We start from the raw sequence: 23,324 nt of genomic DNA on the forward strand, positions 1-23,324 counted from the left end.
TATTATAGCCAGCTCTGCCACACCAGCACTCCTCCTTCCCCAAGAACCCCCAACCCAGACTGGAATCAGATCTTCAGCAGGCTCTGCACTCCTGCTCTGATCCACCACTTAATTCCTCCCACCAGGTGGGCCTGGGGCTGGAAGCAATTGCAGCTGTAGTTCTGTAGCTGCCCCACCTCCACTGCCACTGGGGCATTGGCTGAACAGCAAATTCTATCACCCTGTCCCCAGCAGCTTTTCCCACTAACATTCTCTGTTGTCTTTGGTGTTTGTGGGTTGAGAAGTCTGGCAACTGCCTGTATTAGGAGGGCAGAGTTTATAATCTCAAAGAGGATCATAAACATGTCTGAAACGTTCGGAACCGCCGGATATAAGAAACTCTCAAAGTAGAAGGCAGAAGAATCAAAACATTTATTTAGGCTCCACAGTAACCAACCCATGAACCAGCAACCCCATTTTGATATATTGATCAAAAGCTTCCAGGCCCAATAAGTACGCCTTGAAAGAGTAACCAGGAGGCTACAGAGAAGCATGATTGCGTAAAGCAAAATCATGTTTCCCCCTCTATGGTAATAAGATTACCCACTGGCCTGAAGTCTTTGTTCAGCTTTCTCCCGTAGGTCAGCTCTGCTACTGGCAGCTCCTGCTTCAGCTGTGGCTGTGGCTGTAACTGTAGCTGTAACTGTCGCTGTAACTGTCGCTGTAACTGTCGCTGTAACTGTCTCTGGCTCCAACCGGAAAAGGAAAAAAGGATCTTCAAGCTGTCCTCTCCCCTCTTATAGAGTTTTTTGACATCATCAAGCACCGCCTGAACGACCAGGGCCGATTGGTTCTTGACTTGGCCCCTCCCCCTAGCGTAGCCGTTAACACCTCCCCTCAGCCAGCCCCATGACTCATCACACAGGAAGTTGTCTGCTTCCTGGAATGCTCTTTGGGCTTCCTGCCCCGGAAGAGCAAGCCACAGTGTCCAGAGGCTCAATGAGGTAAGCTGAGTCATTCAAAGAAAACAAAGGCCATTCTGGCTACACTGCCACAGCTCACTGATTCAGGGCGCTAGGGCCCGCTCCACCTGGTTCCTGGTCTGGTTGGTCCACACGGCCCACATTGGGTCTGCTCCGCTCCCAGCTCCGTGCACGATAGACCTCACCCAGCAACCATCCAGGCTGTCCTGGGATAGAGCCCTGCTTCCCTCTGCTATTTTGTGGGTTTTGCGGTTCTAGAATTGGTTCAGAGCCATTTTTTATAGGTTTTTGGAGGGACTTGGTGGGGAGCTCACGCTAGTGCCTGCTTTCCAGCCGCCATCTTGGCCCTCAGTTTGAAATGTTAACATCTTGAGTTTGGAATGTTAATAAGCCATCCATTGAGGTGGAGATATTGGCATGAGTAATATTATTCATGTTGTCAGCAACTCATCGTTCTGTCAAAACAAAAAAAAATACCTTCTGCCTCCCATTTTGCTGACCGTCAAGATTCTTCCGCATGTGAAGGGCATGAGCATGCCAAGTAGGATTATTAGTCTGCTACAGACCTCTCTTCTTGTCAGAAAAGAGCTTGACAAAAATATTGCTTTGAGTTATTTCTCATGTTAATAAATTTTAAAAGACAATTTGATTCATGACTCCTGTAATTTAAGCATGAATCGTCTCGTTTTGAATATCATGGGAACAGATGAATGCCAATGGCCATTTGTTATAATAAGCATGAATTAGTTTACAGATCCAGCTTTTGAATGTTAGTATTCCAGAAGGCTTGTTTGCTTTATATCTGATTATGAAATAAATGAGTGTCATTTGTACAGCATTTTGGTATTTTTTAAAAGGAAAATTCATTCCATTGATTTTTGTTGTTGGATGATTTTCATCTCACTTCTTAGTTTCTATATCTAATACTACCTCTAAATGTTCTCTTACATTATTAAGAAAATGTTTCATAGGGGCAGCTAGGTGGCTCAGTGAGTAGAGCACCAGCCCTGGAGTCAGAAGGACCTGACATCAAATCTGGCCTCAGACACTTGATACATTTACTAGCTGTGTGACCTTGGGCAAGTCACTTAACCCCAATTGCCCTGCCTTCCCCCTGCGAAAAAAAGAAAAAGAAAAAAAAGAAAATGTTTCATGGAAGCTGACAGACTTCAGCTAAATACCCAGAAGAGGTTAGCAAATATAGGATTTTTTTCCCATTGCCTGACCTATCTTTTCCATTACATTCTAGGTTTGAATTCCAGTTCTTCAACTTACTGCTGTTATGACCTTGAGCAAATCACCCAATTTCTCTGGGCCTGTTTCTTCACTTATAAAATGAGAGAATTGGACTGAATGGTTCCTTCTAGCACTAAAGCTCGGAGCCTATGAGATGAAATGGAATGGCCGTCATCCCTTCAGTAGGTTTCACAGATTACAGCCTCTACATCTTTTTCTTATGTAGTTCCCTATGCCTAGAATGCCCTCCCTCTTAGCCCTAGTCTCAGCCATCCTTTAAAGTCCACATTAAGATGCTTCCTCTTAGGTGAAAGAAGTAATTTTTCCATAATCTGCTTTCATAGCATTGTGTCCTCCTCTTTGGTGCTTGTATTCTGATTTCTACTTGAGCTAGCTGTTCCTTTTTCTTATCTGTTCTGTACAAGCTTAATAATCTGTTAACTGTAAGACTTGCCAAGTGTTTTACACAATCTCCCTTCCTCTTCATAACAACCCAATGAAGGAGATAAGATAGGTATTATTTTACTGGTAAACTAAGGCTAAGCAAGGTGGATGAAGCAACTTGCCCAGGGTCATACAGCCTCTAAGTGTCAGAGGCAGGATCTGAACCCAGCTCTATGAAGATCACAGCTTTAGGGACCTTCAGAGCTATCTGGTCCAACCCCATCATTCTACAGATGAGGACATAGGACTCAGAGAAGTTAAGAGACTTGGCCAAGGTCACACATAATAAGTAGCATAGTTGGTATTTGAACTTAGGTTCTTGATCTCCAAATCCAGCGTTCTTTCCACTGACCCACACTGCCTCGAGTCTCTCCTGACTTCAGATCCTCTTTTTCTTTCCACTCTAACACTAACCTTGTCCTTATAGACAAAGACCATGCCTTATTTATTTTTATATTTCTACTGCCTAGCATAGTACATAGTGGGCACTTAAATCAAATGAAGGAATGAATGAATGACCTAGAGCTATGATGCATCACTGACCTTCAAGTTTGAAGATGTTCTTGTTGACCAAAAAGTAATGCTTGATTAACCTAGAACAGTGCTATAGGGTGAAGGCTTCCATTCAAGTAAATAAGTACACTTTTTCTGTATTACCCCTCTCTGGCAATTAAAATTATTCAACCAGTTTGCATAGGGCTTTTCAGGTTGTGTGCAGAGTGGGCAATGCAAGAACTTAGGATTGCCTCTACAACCTTGCCTTACTTGACACCCCTCTTTTGGGGCTCCTCTGCACAGGTCCACTTCACCCAGTTTGCATTGCAAGGATTATCAACTCAATGCTCCCCCAGCTGAGTGGGCTCCATTATATATTTTTAGAAAATTTCTTGTGCCTATTGGTGCTAAGATTAGTTTGTTTGTAGGTTTTATCGAAAGCATGGTCCAAGACTTTACTCCAAATACTACCTCACCTTCACACATTAAATTGAATGATCAGTTACTTTGCAGCCCTTAGCCTGGTCTGGAATGTGTTGGGGTATCATGGGAATCTTTACTTCAGGACCATTGAAGGCTCTCGCTCCAAGAATGGCTTTTCTTTGAGGCTAATGGGAAGCACAAGATACGTGGAAAGATTTCCTTGGTCCTCTGGACCTGCGAGCATGCTTCAACCTCACCCATAGATCTGGAATCGGGTGCTTACAAGCCCTGTTGGCCCTGACCCAACTGGAGCCAGTGCCTGCAGCATCAGCAATAGAAAAGAGCTCTCCCTTTGGGGGCAGAGCCAAGATGGTGGCATGGAAACATCTCTCCCTCTGAACTCATTCATTCAAAGTGAAAAAAAGCAAACAAAAAATCCCTCTTTTCCAATTTGTGAATAAGCAGGTAAAGGCAGCCACATAAATGACATTTAAGTCTGGTATATTTACTCAGTCAACAATCAATCAGACAATAAACATTTATTAAATACCTAAATGTGCCAGGAGGCAGCTAGGTGGCACCATAACGCATGGAGTGCTAGACTCGGAGTAAAGAAGACTCATCTTCCTGGGGTCGAATATAGCCTCAGACACTGACTAGTTATATGACCCTGGATAAGGTTGAGGCAAACCTTGTTTGCCTCAATTTCTTCATCTGTAAAATGAGCTGGAAAAGGAAATGGCAAACCGCTTTAGTATCTCTGCCAAGAAAATCCCACATGGGGTCAGGAAGAGTTAGACACAATCAAACAACAAAGTTTAGGTATCAAGAGCAAGCATATTTGAATCTTAGAAGGAATTTGGTAAGATTTTTCCCCTATGTTTGCACACAGTTTATATAATATTGGAAATAACTGTTCTTTAAATATTTGATAGAATTCACTTGTAAATCCATCTGGTCCTGGAATTTTTCCTTTGGAAATTTATGGCTTGTTCAGTTCCTTTTCCTGAGATTAGATTGTTTAAATTCTAGTTTTTGTTCTGTTAATTTGGATATTTTATATATTTTGTAAATCCTAATCCAATTAATTTATTAATTAGTTTTGTTGTCATATAATTGGACAAAAAATTTCTCCTAATTTCCTTTATTTCTTCTTCATTTGTTGTGGTGTCTCCTTTTTCATTTTAGATCATGGCAATTTGGCTTCTTTTCTTAAAAAAAAATCAGACCAGTTAATGGTTTATTTGGTTTATTTTTCAAAAAACAGCTTCTAGTTTTATTTATCAACCCAATGGTGTTTAATCTACTTAAGAGAATAAACTTTTACCATTTTAAGAGCACCCATCTGCAGATAAGCATTTGTCAGTGCTAATTACAAATGGATCTTATCTGCTGCTTAAAACAGATGGGAATCGTGCATTTCAAAATTCAGATTTTCATTGATTCAGGTTTTATTGTGCTTACAGACATACAAATAAGCAAATAAAAGCCCATCTTTTTTAACACTAGTATTCTCTTCCCATGAAGCTTGCATGTCTGTGAGTCCTGTGATACAATAGTCTCTGAAGGATTCACATTGTAAACAGAGGCACCCTAGGAATTTTTGTACCTGGGAGGTGGAAGAAGTTTCTTCAGTTTTATTGGAGTGACAGGGATGCTGGGACAATATCATGAGAAGCAGGAGGGAGGAGCTCATCCCTTTGGATTATTGGGTGGTTTCCAATACACAAGCATTTATTGAGTCCTTACTATGTGGAGGAAAAGAAATATAATTCTCTTGTCATACCCCTTCTCTGAGGAGAGCAAGGGAGGCCAGGCTAGTAGCCTCAATCTCGTGCTCCCTTTCAGGCAATCATCAAACTCTCCCTGGAGAGGGGGTGGGTGATGTGCCATGTTATCTATTCAGTCTCCATTTAGATGATTCCATGTGGACATACATCCACACAGCCGACATGAGCAACATCCACATAGCCTACGTTTGTTTCAGGCTTCCAATACAACAATGGAACAATCATTCTATTCGTCTCATCTTAATTGATTGTTCAAGTACAACCAATTTAGCACAATTCCCCTTGACCATTTCTGCATCAATGATCACACTTTATACACAAATAATCTGAAATAATTTTCAGCATTAAAATGCTGCAGATTCTGCCAAATAATAGTTATTCTCTAATTCAGGGGTCCTTAACCAGTGAATTAGGTATAAGAGCATATAGCACAGCCTTACCTTTAAGGCAAATATTGATGCTATACACCATTTCCAAAAACACTCTCTGGGATTTCCAAGTGGAGGAGAATGTAGTCAACTTCCCTTTACCATTCACGAATTTCATTTTCAGTTCAAGCCCACCTTCTCCAGATCATTCCAAATTTTAAAAAATTTTAAGTACTTAAGATGTCTAAGATTTAAGCATTTAATCTTTAAAGTATTTAAGATGGTTCCTTTTACAAAAGTAAATATAAAGGGATCAGGGGCCTATTCCACAGCATCAAGAATGGAGCAAAAGCCTCCATCCAGCTGTCAAAGGAAGGAGGGCCCTTTGCCATGGTAACATGGTAACAAAGGTCACTAATTCCACTCTTCCCTTGAGTGTTGCTAAGTCCTTCCTTTATGTAGTCATATGGGAGTCTGAAGGTCATTTCGTGGACTGGGTGCTAGCAGCCAGGAGCAACATAAGAACTGAAAAGCTTTTTAGTTATCCTTACCCAGGTAAGAGGGAGGACAAGGAAATTTATCATTGGGATGGTAGAGGGGGGGAATTAATGAAGGAAGGGAAAAAAAGGTCTTGACAGCTCTCTGAGGGTCCCTTTTCTGTGCTAAGCAAGGCTGAAAAGGGCTAAAAACATGTCAATTGACCCCATACCCACGGCCATGTTACAAGAGGGTAACAAGACTTCCTTAGGGAAGAAGGAGCTACAATAGATTTCAGCTCCAACAAGAATCTTCTTCACAGTGGAGAAGTGGAAGTACAATCAGACCCAGTCCAGTCTATGAGGACGCCAGAACAGTGGATGCCAGCTCAAGCAGATAACAGTAGCTTGTTGGAAAGGCGAGTTTGGCAGCTGAGCCAAGCATGAGGGAAGGACAGCCAGTTGCTAGGAGACAGAGTTGTTAGTGATATCAGTGCAACCCTAAAAGCACCAGTTATCTGTGTGGTGTTCCATCACAGTGGGAATCTGTTGCCGATTACACTTCTGTGTGTGTGTGTGTGTGTGTGTGTGTGTGTGTGTGTGTCTGTCTGTCTGTCTGTCTGTCTGTGGTGTTGTAGGACAATGGTCCTACTCACTGATTTCCCCCTTATTATTTGCTTTTCTATTCCGCCCTAGTTAAATGTTTTGCTATTTGAATTATGGCTCCTCTTTTTTGTCTGTTGATAGAGAAGGCACTGGATAGAGGCTCAAACTATATTTCTATAACTATGTTTACCTGAAAAGTCCAACACTGAACCTGGGATAGAGAATTCCAGAATCTTTGGCATCCATGATAGACTAAAGTAAACACTGCCTTTTAGGAACACATTTATTGTGCAAAGAAGGGATAGTCTTAGACTTGGGGTACTGGAAAACCACCATGTGAAATACCAATTTGTTGCTGGATAAATATTTGCTAGTGCTGTATAGTGAGATGGATCCTGGTTTTGTAGTCAGAGGATGTGGAATCAGGTCTAAGCTCTGTCCTCTACTATCTGTTTGACCTTGAACATACCCCTTAGCTTCTTTAAGACACCCCTCTCCTTTCTTCATTGGTAAAATGCCGAAATTAAGTAATTGCTAATTCTATCTGGCTCTAAATTTTTTGATTCTAAGTCATTTAAAGAATCAGTTTGGTGCTGTCATAGAGGAAGAGAAGAGTTGATCAGTTTTCACTTCCCTAATCAATTTACTTTTTTATCAGCTTACAAAACATATCTTGGACTTCCAGGAAGAGAGGGAGAAGTTGCAAGAGATACTGCCTTCCACCCCCGAAACAGAAATGTTGGGTTTTTTAAGTATCAGAAATCATCAAAAGAACACTGCTTTTTTTTTTAAATAAGAAAACACTTAAAGAAAGGAAAAAAGGAGAACTCAGAGGATACCAATAAGAGTGAATTCCAAAGTAACAAGTGAAAGGAAAACTCCAATACAGTGAAAAAGTATTATAGATTAAGTGGAGACAGAAATGCCAAAAGAAAAATAGATTGCAACAACAGCAAAACAGGCACTCGAAATGAAACTAGAAGGTCCTCAGGATACAATAAAATGGAAAATGGACACAATGCAGCAAATGAAATTTAAAGGAAAAAGTCTTAGATGAAATGAAGTGAATGAATCTAAGAAATCTTAGTGTGAGGACAATGAAATTCAAGGTTGGGAATACAGTATTTCAGGAGTCCGTGGTTTCATCAATGCATGCATACCCTTGACCAACCTAGATCACTGACCTTCTGTGCCATCATAGTTGGTCTCCAAGAGTTGCTACGTAGCTGAAAATTTCATCATCCTGCAGGCCATCTGGTGATGAGCCTTTCTAAATTACCTAGTTTGGTTCTCAAATGATAAACATACATCCATACTAGAGGCAGAGTTAAAGCTCTTTCAGTGTAGTAAGGCTTGCAAGCTTGAGCTCATGCTGTGCTTATTTCAGGGTTGCCTCTGTGCCATGATGAAGCATTGAAGCAGGACTTAACTACACATCGCTCTGGAAAATGGAAAGAAAATGACTCAATGAAAAAGAGCATGATGTTTCTAGACAATAAAGTCGTGGGAACAAAAGAGAAAGCAGAAATACAAGTCTGGAACATTAGGTGCCTGGAATCTAGGTAAGCAAAAATAATGGAGTGGGATGACAGAGAAAGGATATCAAACAGAAAAATTGTTGGCCTTGACAAAAAGTGTTGAGAAAATAATTTGATAATTCTCAAACGATAGTTTAGGACGTCATACGGGAAGGTTTCCCAGGAATTTTGAAGAAGAGAAATAAGACTGAATGTCAATAGCACTCATAGGTCTAAACCCTTCATTCAACTCAGCATTCTTAAACTTCAAGACTACAATGATAACAAGATGATTTTGCAAGGTCAAGAAGAAAAGAAATATACATCCCCCCAAAAAAGAAATGAAATAGTCTACAACTTTCCCACTAAAATGAGGAGGGACAAAGGTGGAATATGATATGCCAAAAATTGAGATATAAAACTTGATCATGATATCAGTTACTCAGCAGAAAAAAAGTGTATTATTTTTGAAGACAAAAGATGGGACATTTAAGAATTACATGAGATTATAGGAGGCATCTAGATGGCCAAGTGGTTAGAGCACTGGTCCTGGAGTCACGAAAACCTGAGTTCAAATCTGGTCTCAGACACTAGCTGTGTGACCCTGGGCAAGTCACTTAACCTCTGTTTGTCTTAATCTACTGGAGAAAAAAATGTCAGAAAGAAAACCTCAGGGACAATATTGGCATGTTATGGTCCATGGGGTCATGAAGAGTCAGATGGGACTGAACAACAAGTGGGCAGAGACAATTTTAAGGCAGCTTTTGATACACAAAACCAGTAATAGCAAAAAGCCTGTGATGCATCAGCAAGATATGGTCTGCGGGTTGAACTAGCTGATACCTCAGTAGGCAAATCACAAGAGAACAGCAGCAGGGTTGTTGTGATTAATAAATGAACCAAGCAAATGGAAAAAAACAGAGAGGCGCAGGAAGAGTCTTAGAACAACGCTCCTGTCTCAAACATGGTGGGAGGGGAAACTGGAAACTTACTGAGTAAATACAATATAATACAGAAACAATTCAGTGTTGTGTGAATGTGTGTATGTGTGTGTGTGTGTGTGTGTGTGTGTGTGTGAAGGTGGGGACAAGATTGCTATTAGTAAAATAAGGAAGAATGTATTCCCTTCTTGCAAAAGAAATAATTTAACAAAATGTGGTGCAAACTTAGACAAAATAGATGACCTTTTAGTATAAAAATAAAAGGTTTTTTTTGCAAGGGTGTATAAGAGCCAGCTTATACTGGCTCACAAGACCCACTATTACATTTTCAGTGGGAGTATTTACATGGCAGAAATGGGCAAATGCTACAAATCAGCTTGATTTATTGTTTTGTTGGTTTTGAAAGTGATGAGGGAAATGGTGATGATGCAGATTAAACTGAAAAGTGTGTCACTAGTAATTTTTGTGCTCCTCCCCTCCTCAGCAGTTTGTTAAATATTTACCAGTGGACCCCTGATTTTATGTGATGAAAAGTAATGAATCCTGAAAATGGTTAAATAAACAGACTGAGGAAAATCTTGATTATAAACTTTTCTGATAAGCCTGATTGCTGAAAGCTATAATGAATGGGCATAAATTTTCAAGAGGAAGTTGAATGTCATAAATGGTCAAATTATAGGAATGGGCAGCTCTCAAAAGAACACGCATTTTTTCTTTCACAACATGGCTAATACGGAAATATGTTTTGCATGACTGCACATGTATATCAAACTGTTCGTTTCCTCAAGGGGGGAGGGAAGGAGAATTTGGAACTCAAAATTTTAAAAAACTGAATGTTAAAAATTGTTATTAAATGTAACCAGAAAAATAAAATATATAACTTTTTAACAACAACAAAAAAAGAAAGAACACATATTATCAATAACCACCTGAGCAAGTGTTCAAACTAGCTAGTAATCAGAGAAATGCACATTTTCAAAACTCTGAGATCCTGCCTTACATCCATTAAGTTGTCAGAAAGAACTGATAACAATTACGTTTAATGCTGGTGAGAATATGAAGAAGTAGGCACTCATTATGCTGTGAGAGCAGCTGTGAATTGGTGCAATTTAAGGGGTTCACTAGGACCAAGACTGGGTATTTAAATCACATCTCTAGGCTTTGATTTAATAGTCTTCTCATTACTGTAGTCATTGAATATCTGGTTTTCCTAGTTCTGCTTTCTTCACTCCATTATTAGCTCATACCAACTGTGCTACGTTTCTTTGAATTTCTTGTATTAATCATTTCTTATGGTGCAATAATATTCCAACATATCTATGCATCATACTTTGTTTGGTGATTCCCCAAGCCAGTGTTGGGGCGGGGGGAGCAAATTTTTCCATTAATTGTAGCAACTTCTTGGCTTGTCCTACATACTCTGTCTTGACCATAGTCACATCCATACCAGATAAGTGTAAAACTGGAGCATCATTCTTTTCAAAAAGATTTCTGGCTTTTCTTTTGCAGGCTGCAGGGTTGAGAAAGGCAGCTGCCCTTCTCACTTGTGCATTGGAAAGAGTAAGTTGATCTCCAAATACCTGGGCTTCTTAGCAGGCTGCTCTCCTGTCATATCAATTAAGTTGGGTGTCTTTGACTGAATCTTACTAGGTGCTAAACCCCAGGCCCAAACCCCTATCTCCTAGGTGCTAGGCCTATGTGGGTGTGAAGCCCTCAGGGTCCTAAGGGGAGTTGCTAAGACCAGAGCCAATAGTAGTCTGAATTCTGGTCACTCAAATGATGTTTGATGATGGCTAAAGAGTGTATAAAAAGAGACAACAGAGGGCATCTAGGTGGCACAGTGAGTAGAGCACTGGCCCTGGAGTCAGGAGGACCTGAGTTCAAATGTGGCCTCAGACACTTGACACATATACTAGCTGTGTGACCTTGGGCAAGTCACTTAACCCCAATTGCCCTGCCAAAACAAAAAACAGAAAAAAAAGAGAGAGAACAGAGCTCTTTGCTAGGGGCTCTCACTCTTGGCAGAGTGCTGATGTGGAGACTCTGGGCAGCTGTAGTTAAGAGCCCCGCAGCTTGTAAACCCAGATGTTCAGACTTTGTTAAACCCTGGTAACTATGAATTGAGATTTGAATCAGACAAGGTCTGTTGATGTTTGTAATTTGTTTGTATTTGCTCTGAAGTTCAGTGTGCTGGCTTTTTCCCCTGAACTAAGTGAATGATATTAGTATGTTGGATTGAAATAAGATTGTTAACCCCTTTAATGCTACTTTCCTTAGTAAAGCAGATCAAAAGAACTTGTGTTGGCAGCTTTCTGTGTACTAGTTGTTGGCAGGTCTTACACCCTTACAGCAGCTGCTAGCCGAATTGCTGCTACATCTCCTTAGCAGATAAAGTCTCTAGTGGGATGGGGTGTTTTGTTTTTGCTATTACAAAAAGTCCTGTTGTTCAGATTTGATCTTTATGGGACCTTCCTTTCTGTCTTTGAACTCCTTGGGTTGTGGTTGGTCTTTCGTTTTCAAAAAGGACCAGTGACATCACGGGATGAAGTCTTGACTCCTGCACAAATTGGACGTAAGTGAGGCAGAGTTGCACAAAGTCGCCAGCCTCATTGTCTCTTCCAGAGTCATGACCTTGGTGTCATCAGTGTCTGACCAAACTCTAGGCACTCCACAGCACCTGCTCCAGCTGCCTTCATGGCTCTTGGGACAAATGCTCAGCAATTGGATCTCTGTATCAGAGAGTAAGAAATGCATAGTAACTTTTCTTACCTAGTTCCAAATTATTTTCCAAAGTTAATTTTGGATTTTAAAGCACCTCAAAGAAGCAAGGATTGATATAGATCCTCATTTTAGAGCTAGAAAGGACCTCAGAGGTTATGTAGTACAACCCTCTCATTTTGCAGATGGAGAAACTGAGGCCCAGGGAGACTAAGTAGCTGCCCCAGGATCACATAAAGTAATAAGCATCAGAGGTGGACTTTGAAGCCAGGTCTTCTGATTTTAAAGCTAATGCCCCTTCCATTACATCATTGTATCTATGCCAAGGGAGCCTGTAATAGACTTTCAATAACAACTGGTTACAGTTAAGCATTGACCCTTGACTCCTGACATAGAAACTGTCTTCTCAAAATGTCATGAAAAATCTGATACATTTCAAGAGTATGTCATTTCATAATTCACCATTAGCTTCCCAAAGTAGTATTCATGAGATAAAAAATAATTAAGAGAACGGATGACCCAGTGAATGACTTAGATATAGATCTCTTTTCATTAAAGTTAGCCTACTATCTCCCTGTGCTGAACCATACGGCAGGTCTGGTCTCTTTGGTGTTTCTGGCCTTGAAATTAATATATTGAAATCAATCCATCAGGCAATCAGAAAATACTTATTAAGCCCCCGGTATGTGCCAGGTACCATTCTTGGCACCAGGAATACATATATAAGGAAAAAAAATGTTTCTACTCTCCAGAGGTTTATATTCTATTGGGGAGACCACATGCACCTATTGAAGTTTATACAAAATAAATAAAACTACAAATGTAATGGGATTGACCAATGAGGGCCCGGTCCTTAGAGCATGCTCAAATTTGCCTTTCTCATTGATTTATATATAGCAGAGCTGTCAAACACGTAACATTCTTGAATGCAGCCTGAACCAGATTAAGATGTAATTGGTGAAGCAGGGGGTGGGGTGGTAGCTAGGCGGCGCAGTGAGTAGAGCACGGAGTCAGGAGGACCTGAGTTCAAATCCAACCTCAGACACTTGACATGTTTACTAGCTGTGTGACTTTGGGCAAGTCACTTAACCCCAATTGCCCTGCCTTCCCCTCTGTAAAAAAAAAAAGATGCAATTGGGAAATATTTAACAAAATAAATAAAAATACAATCAAACACAGATAACATTATATTGGGGTTTTTTTAGTGTTTCTTTTAAAATTTTATATTTTGTTTTCCCCCAATTACATGTAAAAACAATTTTAACATTCTTTTTTTTCAAAATTTGAGTTCCAAATTATCTCCCTCCTCCCTTCCCTTCCCCCCCCCCATTGAGAAGGCAAGAAATTTGACATAGATTCTACATGTGCAGTCAGATATCTTTGCATTTTAAAACTACAGCAATACACAGCCAGCAGGGATCCTTATGTACAGGTTAGCAGCTTCCATTCCCATTTGGGTCTGACCCCATTAACTTAAAGCATAAGCAGACATTCCCTGCCTGGTTACAATCCAGCATGTGGAACTTCAGTAGTCTTCTTCCAAATATGTGTGACTGTACTGTGATGGAGGAAAGTCTTCTAACCATCTGTTTAGTCAGAAGAACCAATGACTCCACAGGGACCGAGCTGAAGCTGAGTTTGCCTACAACGGGATGATCCACCAATCTCTCAGTCTCTTTTCCTTCCTGGTGACACGAGGTAAAAACTGTTGTAAGCTGGTGGGTGAGGCAGTGGAATTAAGCTGTGTTCTCCCTCCCAGACATCATGCATCTATGAGCCTTTCTTGATGTCTCCTCCATTACAGTTGGGTTTTTGCCTTTTGTGTCCTCCATGCTTTGCACAGTGCCTGGCAAATAGCAATTGCTTGGATTGTGTCCACGTGAGTTTTCCCTCCACGGACTCACATCGGAATTCATCTATTACTTTGGTAGTTGGTCTTCTCGAGCTGCCAGGGCTGAGAAATGCAGCCAGCCAGTGTGGAGCCTTCCTGAACTCAGCTGAGCTTAACCTTGGACCACAGACAGGCAGTTTGCTGCAGGACCCGTCCTCGAAGCCTTTCCAGCGTGGTAGCACTGGCCTGAGCTCAGGCTGTCTTCTGGGTCAGCCTTTAAGAACCCACGGTCACCACAGCACAACGAAGTACTGGCATGAGGTCGAATTCCATGCAATGACAATAATAGCTCGTAATTATATCGCACTTTAAGGCTTGCAAAATGCTTTACAAATATAATCTCATTTGATCCTCACAACAGCTCTGGGAGGTAGCTGCTTTTATTATCCCCATTTTTCAGATAAGAAGACTGGTGTTAAATCATGTGTTCTAGGTCTGAGGCCAGATTTGAACTCAAGTCTTCCTTCCTTCAGGCCCAGTGCTCCATCTATTGTGCCATCTAGCTGCCTATTTCCATTTGTGGGCACAGGGGGCTGAGTAAATAGTAGGTGCTTTATGCATGCTTGTTTAATTTAATTAAGCTGAGTATGCCTCACATTACAATAAAACCCAGTAGGCATGCGTGCATACATGTATTGGCTTTGCAGGCTAGAATGGCTTTCCTTTAGTTTCTAGATGCATTTCGTGAGCCTGGGAATTTAAACCTGCCTGCCATGCCTGGCCAGCTCTCATGTTCCATTTCAACCATGAATAAGCCATCTGTTCATCTCCCTTCTTGGTGCCGAGGTATACAACCCCTTCTTATTCTTTTTATTTTTCACATCTTGTCCTATTTTTTGGCTTTATATTATTTCCACCTATCCTCATTCAGCATATCACCTATGAGCAAATAATAGCTGACATTTATAGAGCTTTGTGAAAACATTTGTAGACATGTTGTCTCCTCAGAGCTTCACAATATAATATGAATATCATGGTCTCCATTTTACAGATGAGTTAACTGAGGCTCAGAGAGGTGGAATGATTTTCCCATAGCTATGTTAAAAGTGGAATTCAAACCTATTTCTCTCTCAGCTTCAAGACTGGCCCATTTTCCCACTGCATCCCTATTAAGAGTCCCAAAGAAGGGAGGAGAGGAGAAAGAATCAGCAGCGAATGGCAACATTAGACAGGACCCCTGCACCAATATTGGCCAAATTGTTTTATGGTTCCTGAATATCAGTGCATTTTGGAGTAAATAATAATAATAATAGATGGTATCAATGCTTTGGAAATATAATCTCATTTTATCCTCATAAATACCATGGGAATTAAGAGGGAAAAGCCTGTATTATGTGGCTGCAATTTATAGCCCACAAATGAAAGTTTTTCTCCATGGTGATGTGAAACTTTGCCCTCGTCTCCTGATTTTTTTGTTAAATGTCTATGTTTTCAGTATACCAAAGCAGCTGGTTTTGAAACCACTTTACTTAAAAATGATGTTTTTCTTGTTGGCCTGCGCTGTGTTCTCACAATTGGCCGAAAGGGGTCACTAGAGAGTTCCCCAAGGCTGCTGTCCATTGTACTTGGGTGGTTCTGGGACTAGTTAGTTTTCTGTCAGGTCAAGCAATTTTTTTTTTGTTGTTGCTGTTGCAAGAAGGAATCAAATGGCATCACTTTTCACAGTCTACATCAGCTAAAATAAGCCATATGAATTAACGCCTTCAAATGTTAAACACTAATGTTTGATGACATGTGGAGTAATGATTATAATCAGTCAGTCAGCAAACATTTATTTATTAGGTGCCTGCTATGTACAACGTATCTTCCTAGTCATTTCAGGTCATACTATATTTATCAGCATGCCCTGTTTAATTGTCCTACACGTAATTGCAGATTCAACAGTTACCTAATTTGCCTGAAAGTGATTAGTGACTAAGATGTCAAATTGTTAGTTACAATGATCGTCCATGATTGCGATGGTGGTGGTGATGGTGGCGATTGATCTTGGTGGCGATGATGGTGGTGGCAATTCCATATGTTCCTATGGTAAAATCTAGAATGACCGGAAGACTGGGGGATTGAGGCTAATAAAATTTTCTCTTTGCTAAGACTTACTTCAAGTTGCCTCAAGCAACTTCTTTCTTATACTACTCCTCCCAAGACCAATACGTGACAATAAGGACGGTGATTTAAGTATAGTCATTTACACATTTAGGTCAATGCTGTTGCAAAATTAAAGAACAAAACAAAGGCAAAGATAACAAAGCTATGACTTGACTTTATAAACGTAATGCTCTAACCACTGGGCTTACAAGTCATTTTACTATAGTGATCTTCGAGAATACAACAAGAACAAAGAAGGGTATTCATGAAAGGAAATGTGGTCTCCATTGGCTTTCTTTTTAGGTATTTCTTTTGTAGTTCAAGCTGGGAGTGGTAGATATGGTCTCATGCACAATTAAGCCCCAGAAATCCAGTTGCCATAGAGACAGAGAACAACCGTGATGTAACCATCACTGTTTAACATCATTAGCTGGCTAAAACTGACCTCTAAAACTTAATCAGCATTCTTTCTTCTATTGCTATATTAGGACCCTGGGAATATGAATTAATGTTTGCATTTTGAAAATAATTCAATTTTTTTCACTATTAAAACTTATTCAGAGGGTCCTGTCCTACTGTGTTTTGAACTCTCCGTAAGTTCCTAAAATCCAAATGCTCCAAATCCACATTTAACTGGCTTGTTCGCAAGATGATAGAAATGAGGTCCTGGGGAGAGTGCTGCCCAATTCCTTTTATCTGTCTTTCTTTCCCTATGTTTATCTCTGTGAGACAACTCCTCGGGGAGATGAGGATTGAAGAGGAGGAAAAAAGGAATGAGGTCCTCAGAAAACTACCTTATTTTTGTAACTCTCCTGTCCATTAGTCTGGCTCCCTTTCTTCCTGAAAATCCAATAATACCTTGATTAACAATTCTTTTGGGAATGAAACTCTCTTGTATTGAAGCTAACTACTTTTTGAAAACATCTTCCTGATCCCTGAAAGGAAGTGTTGATGTGTACTATATGGCTTACCAGCAGTATTCCTGCTGAGTTTGGCCTTTTTTCAGGTAAGCAATAGGGAGCCACTGAAGGTTTTTGAGCGAGGGAGTGAATTATGTGATCCTAGAACAGTACTTTAGGAAGAAAACTCTGGCAGTGTTGTGAAAGATGGGTGGAAGCAGGGACAGACTGAAGGCTTAGGAAGACAAGTTAAGACGATTTTATAGTAGTCCAAGAGAGAAGTGAGGAGATCTAACTAAAACTAGGGCAGTAGAAATAGAAATGGGAAGGAGGAAAGGGATGGATGTGAGAAATGTGTTTTACTGATGAAGAACTTGGGGCTGAGAGAAATTACTTTCTCAAGGGCATAGGTAGTAAGGAACAGATACAGGTTTCTAACTCAGGTTCCCTGCCTACAAATCCAGTTCTCTCCCTTCTCCCAATACCTCTTCTTCCCAAGTGCCCCAGTGCCCTCCACCACTAGTTACTTGCCCCAAGTCAAACAGCCTTGGGTTTTTCTTCACTGGTCTTTTTTAAAAAATGCAAATACTTTTCAGAAGGCAACAAAACAACTCAAGCTATGTAACTTAACCAAACTCCACCAAAATCCTCCTCTGATTGGGAAGTTAACTCTAGGTTCTTGGAGGCAATTCCTTCAATCAATGAGCAAGCCTACTATTGCCAGGCACTGTGCTAGGCATTGGGGATACAAAGTTAAAAACGAAACAGTCAATAACCTCAAGGAGTTTTCATTTAAGAGTAACGTGTAAGCTTGGACAGATCCCACCAAGCTAGAAAGGCTTTGAACATTGGCCCCATGTCAGACTCAGTGCCTGTTAAGTTAAGTTAAGAATGGTTCTAAGATGATCATCGCTAGGTTGGTAGCAGAATCATAAATTCTTTGGCCACAAGTCTCAAAAGCCATCTTACTAAGAACAAAGAGGCTGCAATCTGCATCAGTGAAAGCTTCCTAACCAAAATCATTTCCCTCTGAAGTTCTGAAGCAAGACTTAACCAGACTACCTTTCTTCCTTAACAGTCAACACTTATTAAGCCCCTACTATGTGCCAAGCACCAGGATAGGTTATGGGGATACAAATATGATGAATGGACAAGGGAAGAATAAAGACTAGGTGTCTAGTGGAGGGGGGCCTGAATTCCCACTTATGATCTGGTTTACCCCTATCCTTACCCTGATCTCTACCCTAAAAAGGGAATTTCCTTAAGGGTTAGAATAGTTAGTCCTCAGGGAGCACTCGGTTTTCAGGCTTTTATTCAGATTACCAGCAAGAGACCTAATTAATGTCCCTTGCAGTGTTGGCTTTCATAATGTGGACAATGTGGATGCTACTCAGCTAGGAAATGAATTGGAAGCCTCAGCTCAGTTTACATAGACCACTGACTATCCCTCTCAGTACCGTATTTATTTTTGTTTCTCAAGAACCTGAGCTATATCATAACCACTGACTTGGCAGTGAAAGACACCTTATCCTATATGCAATTACCAAACTTCAGCTCTGGAGTCTTTTTTTCCATGATTTTTTCCCTTTTAATAACATTTTTGTAGTTATCTTTTGTTTTCTTTTTATATTCCCTTCTTCTCCCCAAAGTTACCCCTTACAACAAATAATGAGAAAGAGAACAGAGAGGAGAGACAGAAGGAGGGAACAGAGAAAGAGAGGGAAGGAGGAGAGAGGAAGAGATTGAGGAGAGACACAGAGATGGAAGAAGAGAGACAGAGAGATAGAAGAAAGAATGAAGAGGGAAGAGAGAGGGAGAAGGGAAAGTCAGAGAGAGATGGAGGGAAGAGAGAAAGAGAGAGATTGGAATAGAAAGAGGGAGGGAGGGAAAAAGAGAGGGAGAGAGAGTGTGTGTGTTAGAGAGAGGAGGAAAAGAAAGACAGAGGGTGGGAAGGAGGGAGAGGGAAAGATACAGAGAGAGAGAGAGAGAGAGAGAGAGAGAGAGAGAGAGAGAGAGAGAGAGAGAGAGAGAGAGAGAGAGTTCAGCCATACTAGCAAACACATCATCCATGTCTGACAGTGTATTCATTCTTCTGCATCCATGGTCCCCCATCTCCTCAAAGACAAAAGGGAGGTGGATTTTCTCCTATTTTCTTCAGAGCTAAGCCTGCTTACTGTAATGACACAGAGGGAATGTTCTTGATGTTGTTCTTTCCATTTCATTGGTGTATTCATTATTTTTATTGTTATCCTGCTTCTACTTACTTCACTGTGCATCAGTTCATATAAATCATGCTGTACTTCTCTGTGTTTATCATCTGTATCATTTCTTATAGCATAATATTCCATTCCATTCCATGTGCCCTACTTTGTTTAGCCAATTATCGATCAATAGACACCTACTTTGTTTCCAATTTTTTGCTACTGTAATTATACTATTTTGATCTGTATGGGACTGATAAAACCTTTTCTTAAAGCTTGTTCATGTAATTCCACATTCCCTCAATTTTTTTCTCCATCCTAAGTGTTATGCCCCCTTGGGACTCACTTGCCCAATTCAAACCGCCATTGGCAGATTGTTTCCTTAGAAAGGTGCACTTAACCCCAATTGCCCTGCCTTCCCCACCTCTGCAAAAAAAAAAAAGAAAGAAATGTTGCTGTTACCACTTGTAAGGCTCTGGGGTCTCTCCATGCGGTGAGTGACTTAGCTTATGAGCCCCCATTGGTGTGCTTCTCCTTAACAGTTAGCCAGGAAACTCCATTCTTTTGCAAAGACATTTACTCATACGGCATAGCATGAATAGTAGTACTTATAAAATATTTCCCCAAAAGCCGGGGACACATTCTCCCACAAACACACCCAGAGTCCAGGAGTGGGAAAGAGCAAGCATAAGTATGATAGTAGTGAGTTCGATAGTAGTGAGGCACTCGTAAAGGGAATGTAGTCAAAGTAACCAATAACTGTCTAGAACATCGGGATCTCTATGTTTTTCTGCTTCAGTGCTACAAGGCTCTTTTCAGCTAGAGCAACAACCCTTAGATTAGAATTGGCAGACATTTCTTCCCTTTGACTCACTCTGAGGGTGTTTGTCACCTCTAGGTAGGACATGGGTAAAGGCTTGCTCTCATATTTAGAATTCTTGTCTCAAAAGTCCTTTTCTTCATAAGTCACTCCAAATTGCCATATGGTGACTTATTTCATTTCAGTCAGTTTCACCCACCCCCCCATACTCCTTTGGGAATCTTATAGAGATGAGTGGTTAAGGACAAAAGTATAAATGCAGTCTATGCCCTGGAAGCATAGTCATGTTTTATTTTGCTGGCTTTTTCATGAGCAATTAAAGTATTTAAGCTTCCTACCCTTTCTAGGCTAGGGAATGTCTATTTCTTATCAGAAGCTTTTCTCCTTTACCTTTCAATATTTCTGTCTTTTAGCTTCTGTAGACTTTCAACTTTTGTTGGTCTTAATAGGTACCCCCTTTCCATAAGAAAATAGGGTACCACTTAATAGGTTTTCCTTAATAATAGTGTATTTACAAATACCAAGTGCTTAATAAAATTGAATTAGAACTAAATTTAGGGCTCTACATGTTATCAAGTTACTTGCCCAAAACATCCCATCAGTCAGTGTGGCATAGTTGAAAAACTCTTTGGAGTCAGAGAACCTGGTTCAAAACTTACCAAAACTTACCAAAGTCTGTGCGACTTTGGACAAGTCACTTCACTTTCTAAGGCCTCATCTGTAAAATTCAGGGGTTGAACTAGATGTTCTCTGGGATCCTTTCCAGTTAGGTCTCTGATTCCATGTTCCTAAATCCACAATCCCCTCATTAATATAACAAATCAGGCAGGCCTGACTTGTCACCCCAATTCCGCCAACTAAGAAGCTGAAGTCCAGAGAAGTAAATGATTTACCCAAAGTCACACAGCTAAGAAGCTAAGAAACTGGGACAAGAATCCAGGTCTACTCATTCCAGATCCTGTCCTTTTCCCCATTCCATTCCACATCACTTTCTCCATAGCTCTAGGTAGCATCTATAGAATTTATTCTATAGCTTATGCTTTCTACTTATAAAATGATTTATAAAACATAATTCATTCATTCATATGCCATTCTAATGAAACAGATAAGCAATAACATCACTATCTAGATGGGAAAAACCAGACAGTACAATGAATGAAATCCTATGATTTGTTAAACAATAAAACTATGCAAAGCATTTCGGAAAGTTGCTTATAAAACTTGCAGCCCAGCATGAACCCGGAAGTTTCTACTTTTCTGCAAATGCAATTACATCTCAGCAAACAAATGCCAAATTTCCAAGATAAAGAATCTAGCAAGGAAATGCGCTATTATTACCAATCAGTCAGGAAAATAACAGACACAGAATGCCCACCTTGGGCTTTTCCCAACAGAAATGCCATCATGCCTCACTGTGACGTTCATGTCAGGGAGCTGCCTTTCAGAAATAAAAAATCCTCTTGAACAGGATCAAAGATGGGGCTGTGTTACACTTAATTCCCTCTAGGGAGCAGCAAGTGCAATGTGGAGGTTTCAGTACATGGTGCCCACAATGGGGAAGCATTTGGTGTAGCAGGTAGAAGGGCTACTTTTGCCTGGAGGAACCAGAGAGAGGCCTGTTGGGGGGGAGACATGCTATCTCTCTTTCTTTAAAAAAAAATCTAAACTTAGTAATTATAAACAAAACCAGATTTCCAAATGCACAAATTAAAAAAGAAATCATACTGCATTAATCAGAATCAATGGTGGCTGAGGTCTCTTCCAACTCTCAGATTCTGTGATTCTGAAGCTGTCAACGTGCATTATTTATAGTTTTTTAAAGTCTGTTTGTTTCCTTGTCTCTTTTTGAATTATTTCTCTACTTTGTATTTATTATTGTTGTTATAATCATTATTATTAAAGAAGTAACCTGTCATATTAGAGAGTTGGCCAAGAAGACCTCAGAGATCTGTGTTTATGTTTTATCTCTTGTGGCTGCATGATCCTAGACAAGTCATTTAATGACTTTGCTCTCTAGGCCAGTAGTATCAAACTCAAATAGAAAAGGAGACCACTAAGTCATACGTAGTAGGCACAGGAGATAGAGTCCCCAGGCTTGGAGTTAGGAAGACCTGAGTTCAAATCTGGCCTCAGATACTTACTAGCTGTGTGATCTTAGGCAAGTCACTTCACCCTGTTTGCCTCAGTTTCCTCATCTGTAAAAATGAGCTAGTGAGGGAAATGGCCAACCACTTTAGTATCTCTGCCAAGAAAAAGTCACAGTCAGGCATGACTAAAGCAACTGAACAACAACAAAGACATATATAAGGATCCCTATGAATCGTATATTAACTCAGAAAACCACAGATGAACATTATCTATGATCCATCATATTTTATTTATTTTGTTCAATATTTCCTGATTATATTTTAATCTGTTTAATCTGAGAATGTTGCCGGCTACAATGGAGAGAGGGTTTGGGGCAGCATGTTTGACACCTCTGCTCCAGAAAGACTGAATTTCAGAGAAAGACAAAGCTGTACTGGGAGAAGAAATTCCTCACTTATTATTGCTAATTACATAATTGTCATCAATGTGCTTAGTTGTGATCAAAGTGTGATCACTTTCAAAAGTCCTTGCACTTTTTCTTTTTATGACTATTTGTCTATTTTAATGGAATGTTGGTAGCCATATGGAAAGCCAATCTGATCCAGTGGCTTCTGAGTCAGGAACATATGGGTTCAAATTCTGCTTCTGACACATACTGGTTGTGGAACCCTACACAAGCCACTACCCTCTCAACATCCCAAGCAGCTCTTTAAGACTATGAGATACAAAGCAGATGAATACCTTCATTGGTAGAGGGCATTTCCTCACTGGAAGCTCTTTGTACCTTTGAAATCACATATACACCCTTAAAAAAATTCCATGATGTTCAGGTGGCATAGTTTGTTTAATTATCCATCAATCATTGATCCTAATCACATTTTCACAGTAAACTTGGTTGTAGTTCAGAAAACCTTTTTTTTAAAACTATGTATACACTAGACATACCCTTTTCTCCTTCCTGGCACTTCCTCCATTTCCTGTGAACTTCTATGCCTGGAAACCTTTATGTTAGAAACCTGCACTTCCTGCCCCTCTACATAAAACCCCTAGTCCTCATCCGTATTCCTGAGCTACTCTGTGCATGGAGTTATGGCAGACCCATGAGTCCTAACTAGTGAGAGACTTGGGACAATGATACACTAAATGCAGGGTCCCTTCTCCTGCCGCATCCTCAAGAGCTTCATGCCCACGACTCTAGTGCTGTCTCAGGTTGTAATCCTTTTCTTCACCACCTGTGTCCTGTCTTGGTTTGGGAGGGTAGGGACTGCCCTGGTTTGGAAGGTGGAGGCTGCTGCCCTAGTTTGGGGAGCAGGTGCCACTTTAGTTGACCTTACCTTCCCATTCAGGTTCTCACCCTCACATAT

At 40.4% G+C, this 23,324-nt stretch overlaps 1 protein-coding gene across 1 annotated transcript in view; it reads left to right on the forward strand.

Annotated features, from left to right (window-relative positions):
- Nucleotides 1–15,816: 15,816 nt before the first annotated feature.
- The window catches only part of PRSS54 (serine protease 54), a 45,527-nt gene continuing 38,019 nt past the window's right edge, over nucleotides 15,817–23,324 (forward strand). The window contains exon 1 of the mRNA XM_036750081.1: nucleotides 15,817–15,895. Coding sequence (XP_036605976.1) covers nucleotides 15,817–15,895 — 79 coding nt within the window. The remainder of the gene's footprint in view (nucleotides 15,896–23,324) is intronic.

Source organism: Trichosurus vulpecula, chromosome 3, assembly GCF_011100635.1.
Source record: "Trichosurus vulpecula isolate mTriVul1 chromosome 3, mTriVul1.pri, whole genome shotgun sequence".
In the NCBI taxonomy this organism is placed as follows: Eukaryota; Metazoa; Chordata; class Mammalia; order Diprotodontia; family Phalangeridae; genus Trichosurus; species Trichosurus vulpecula.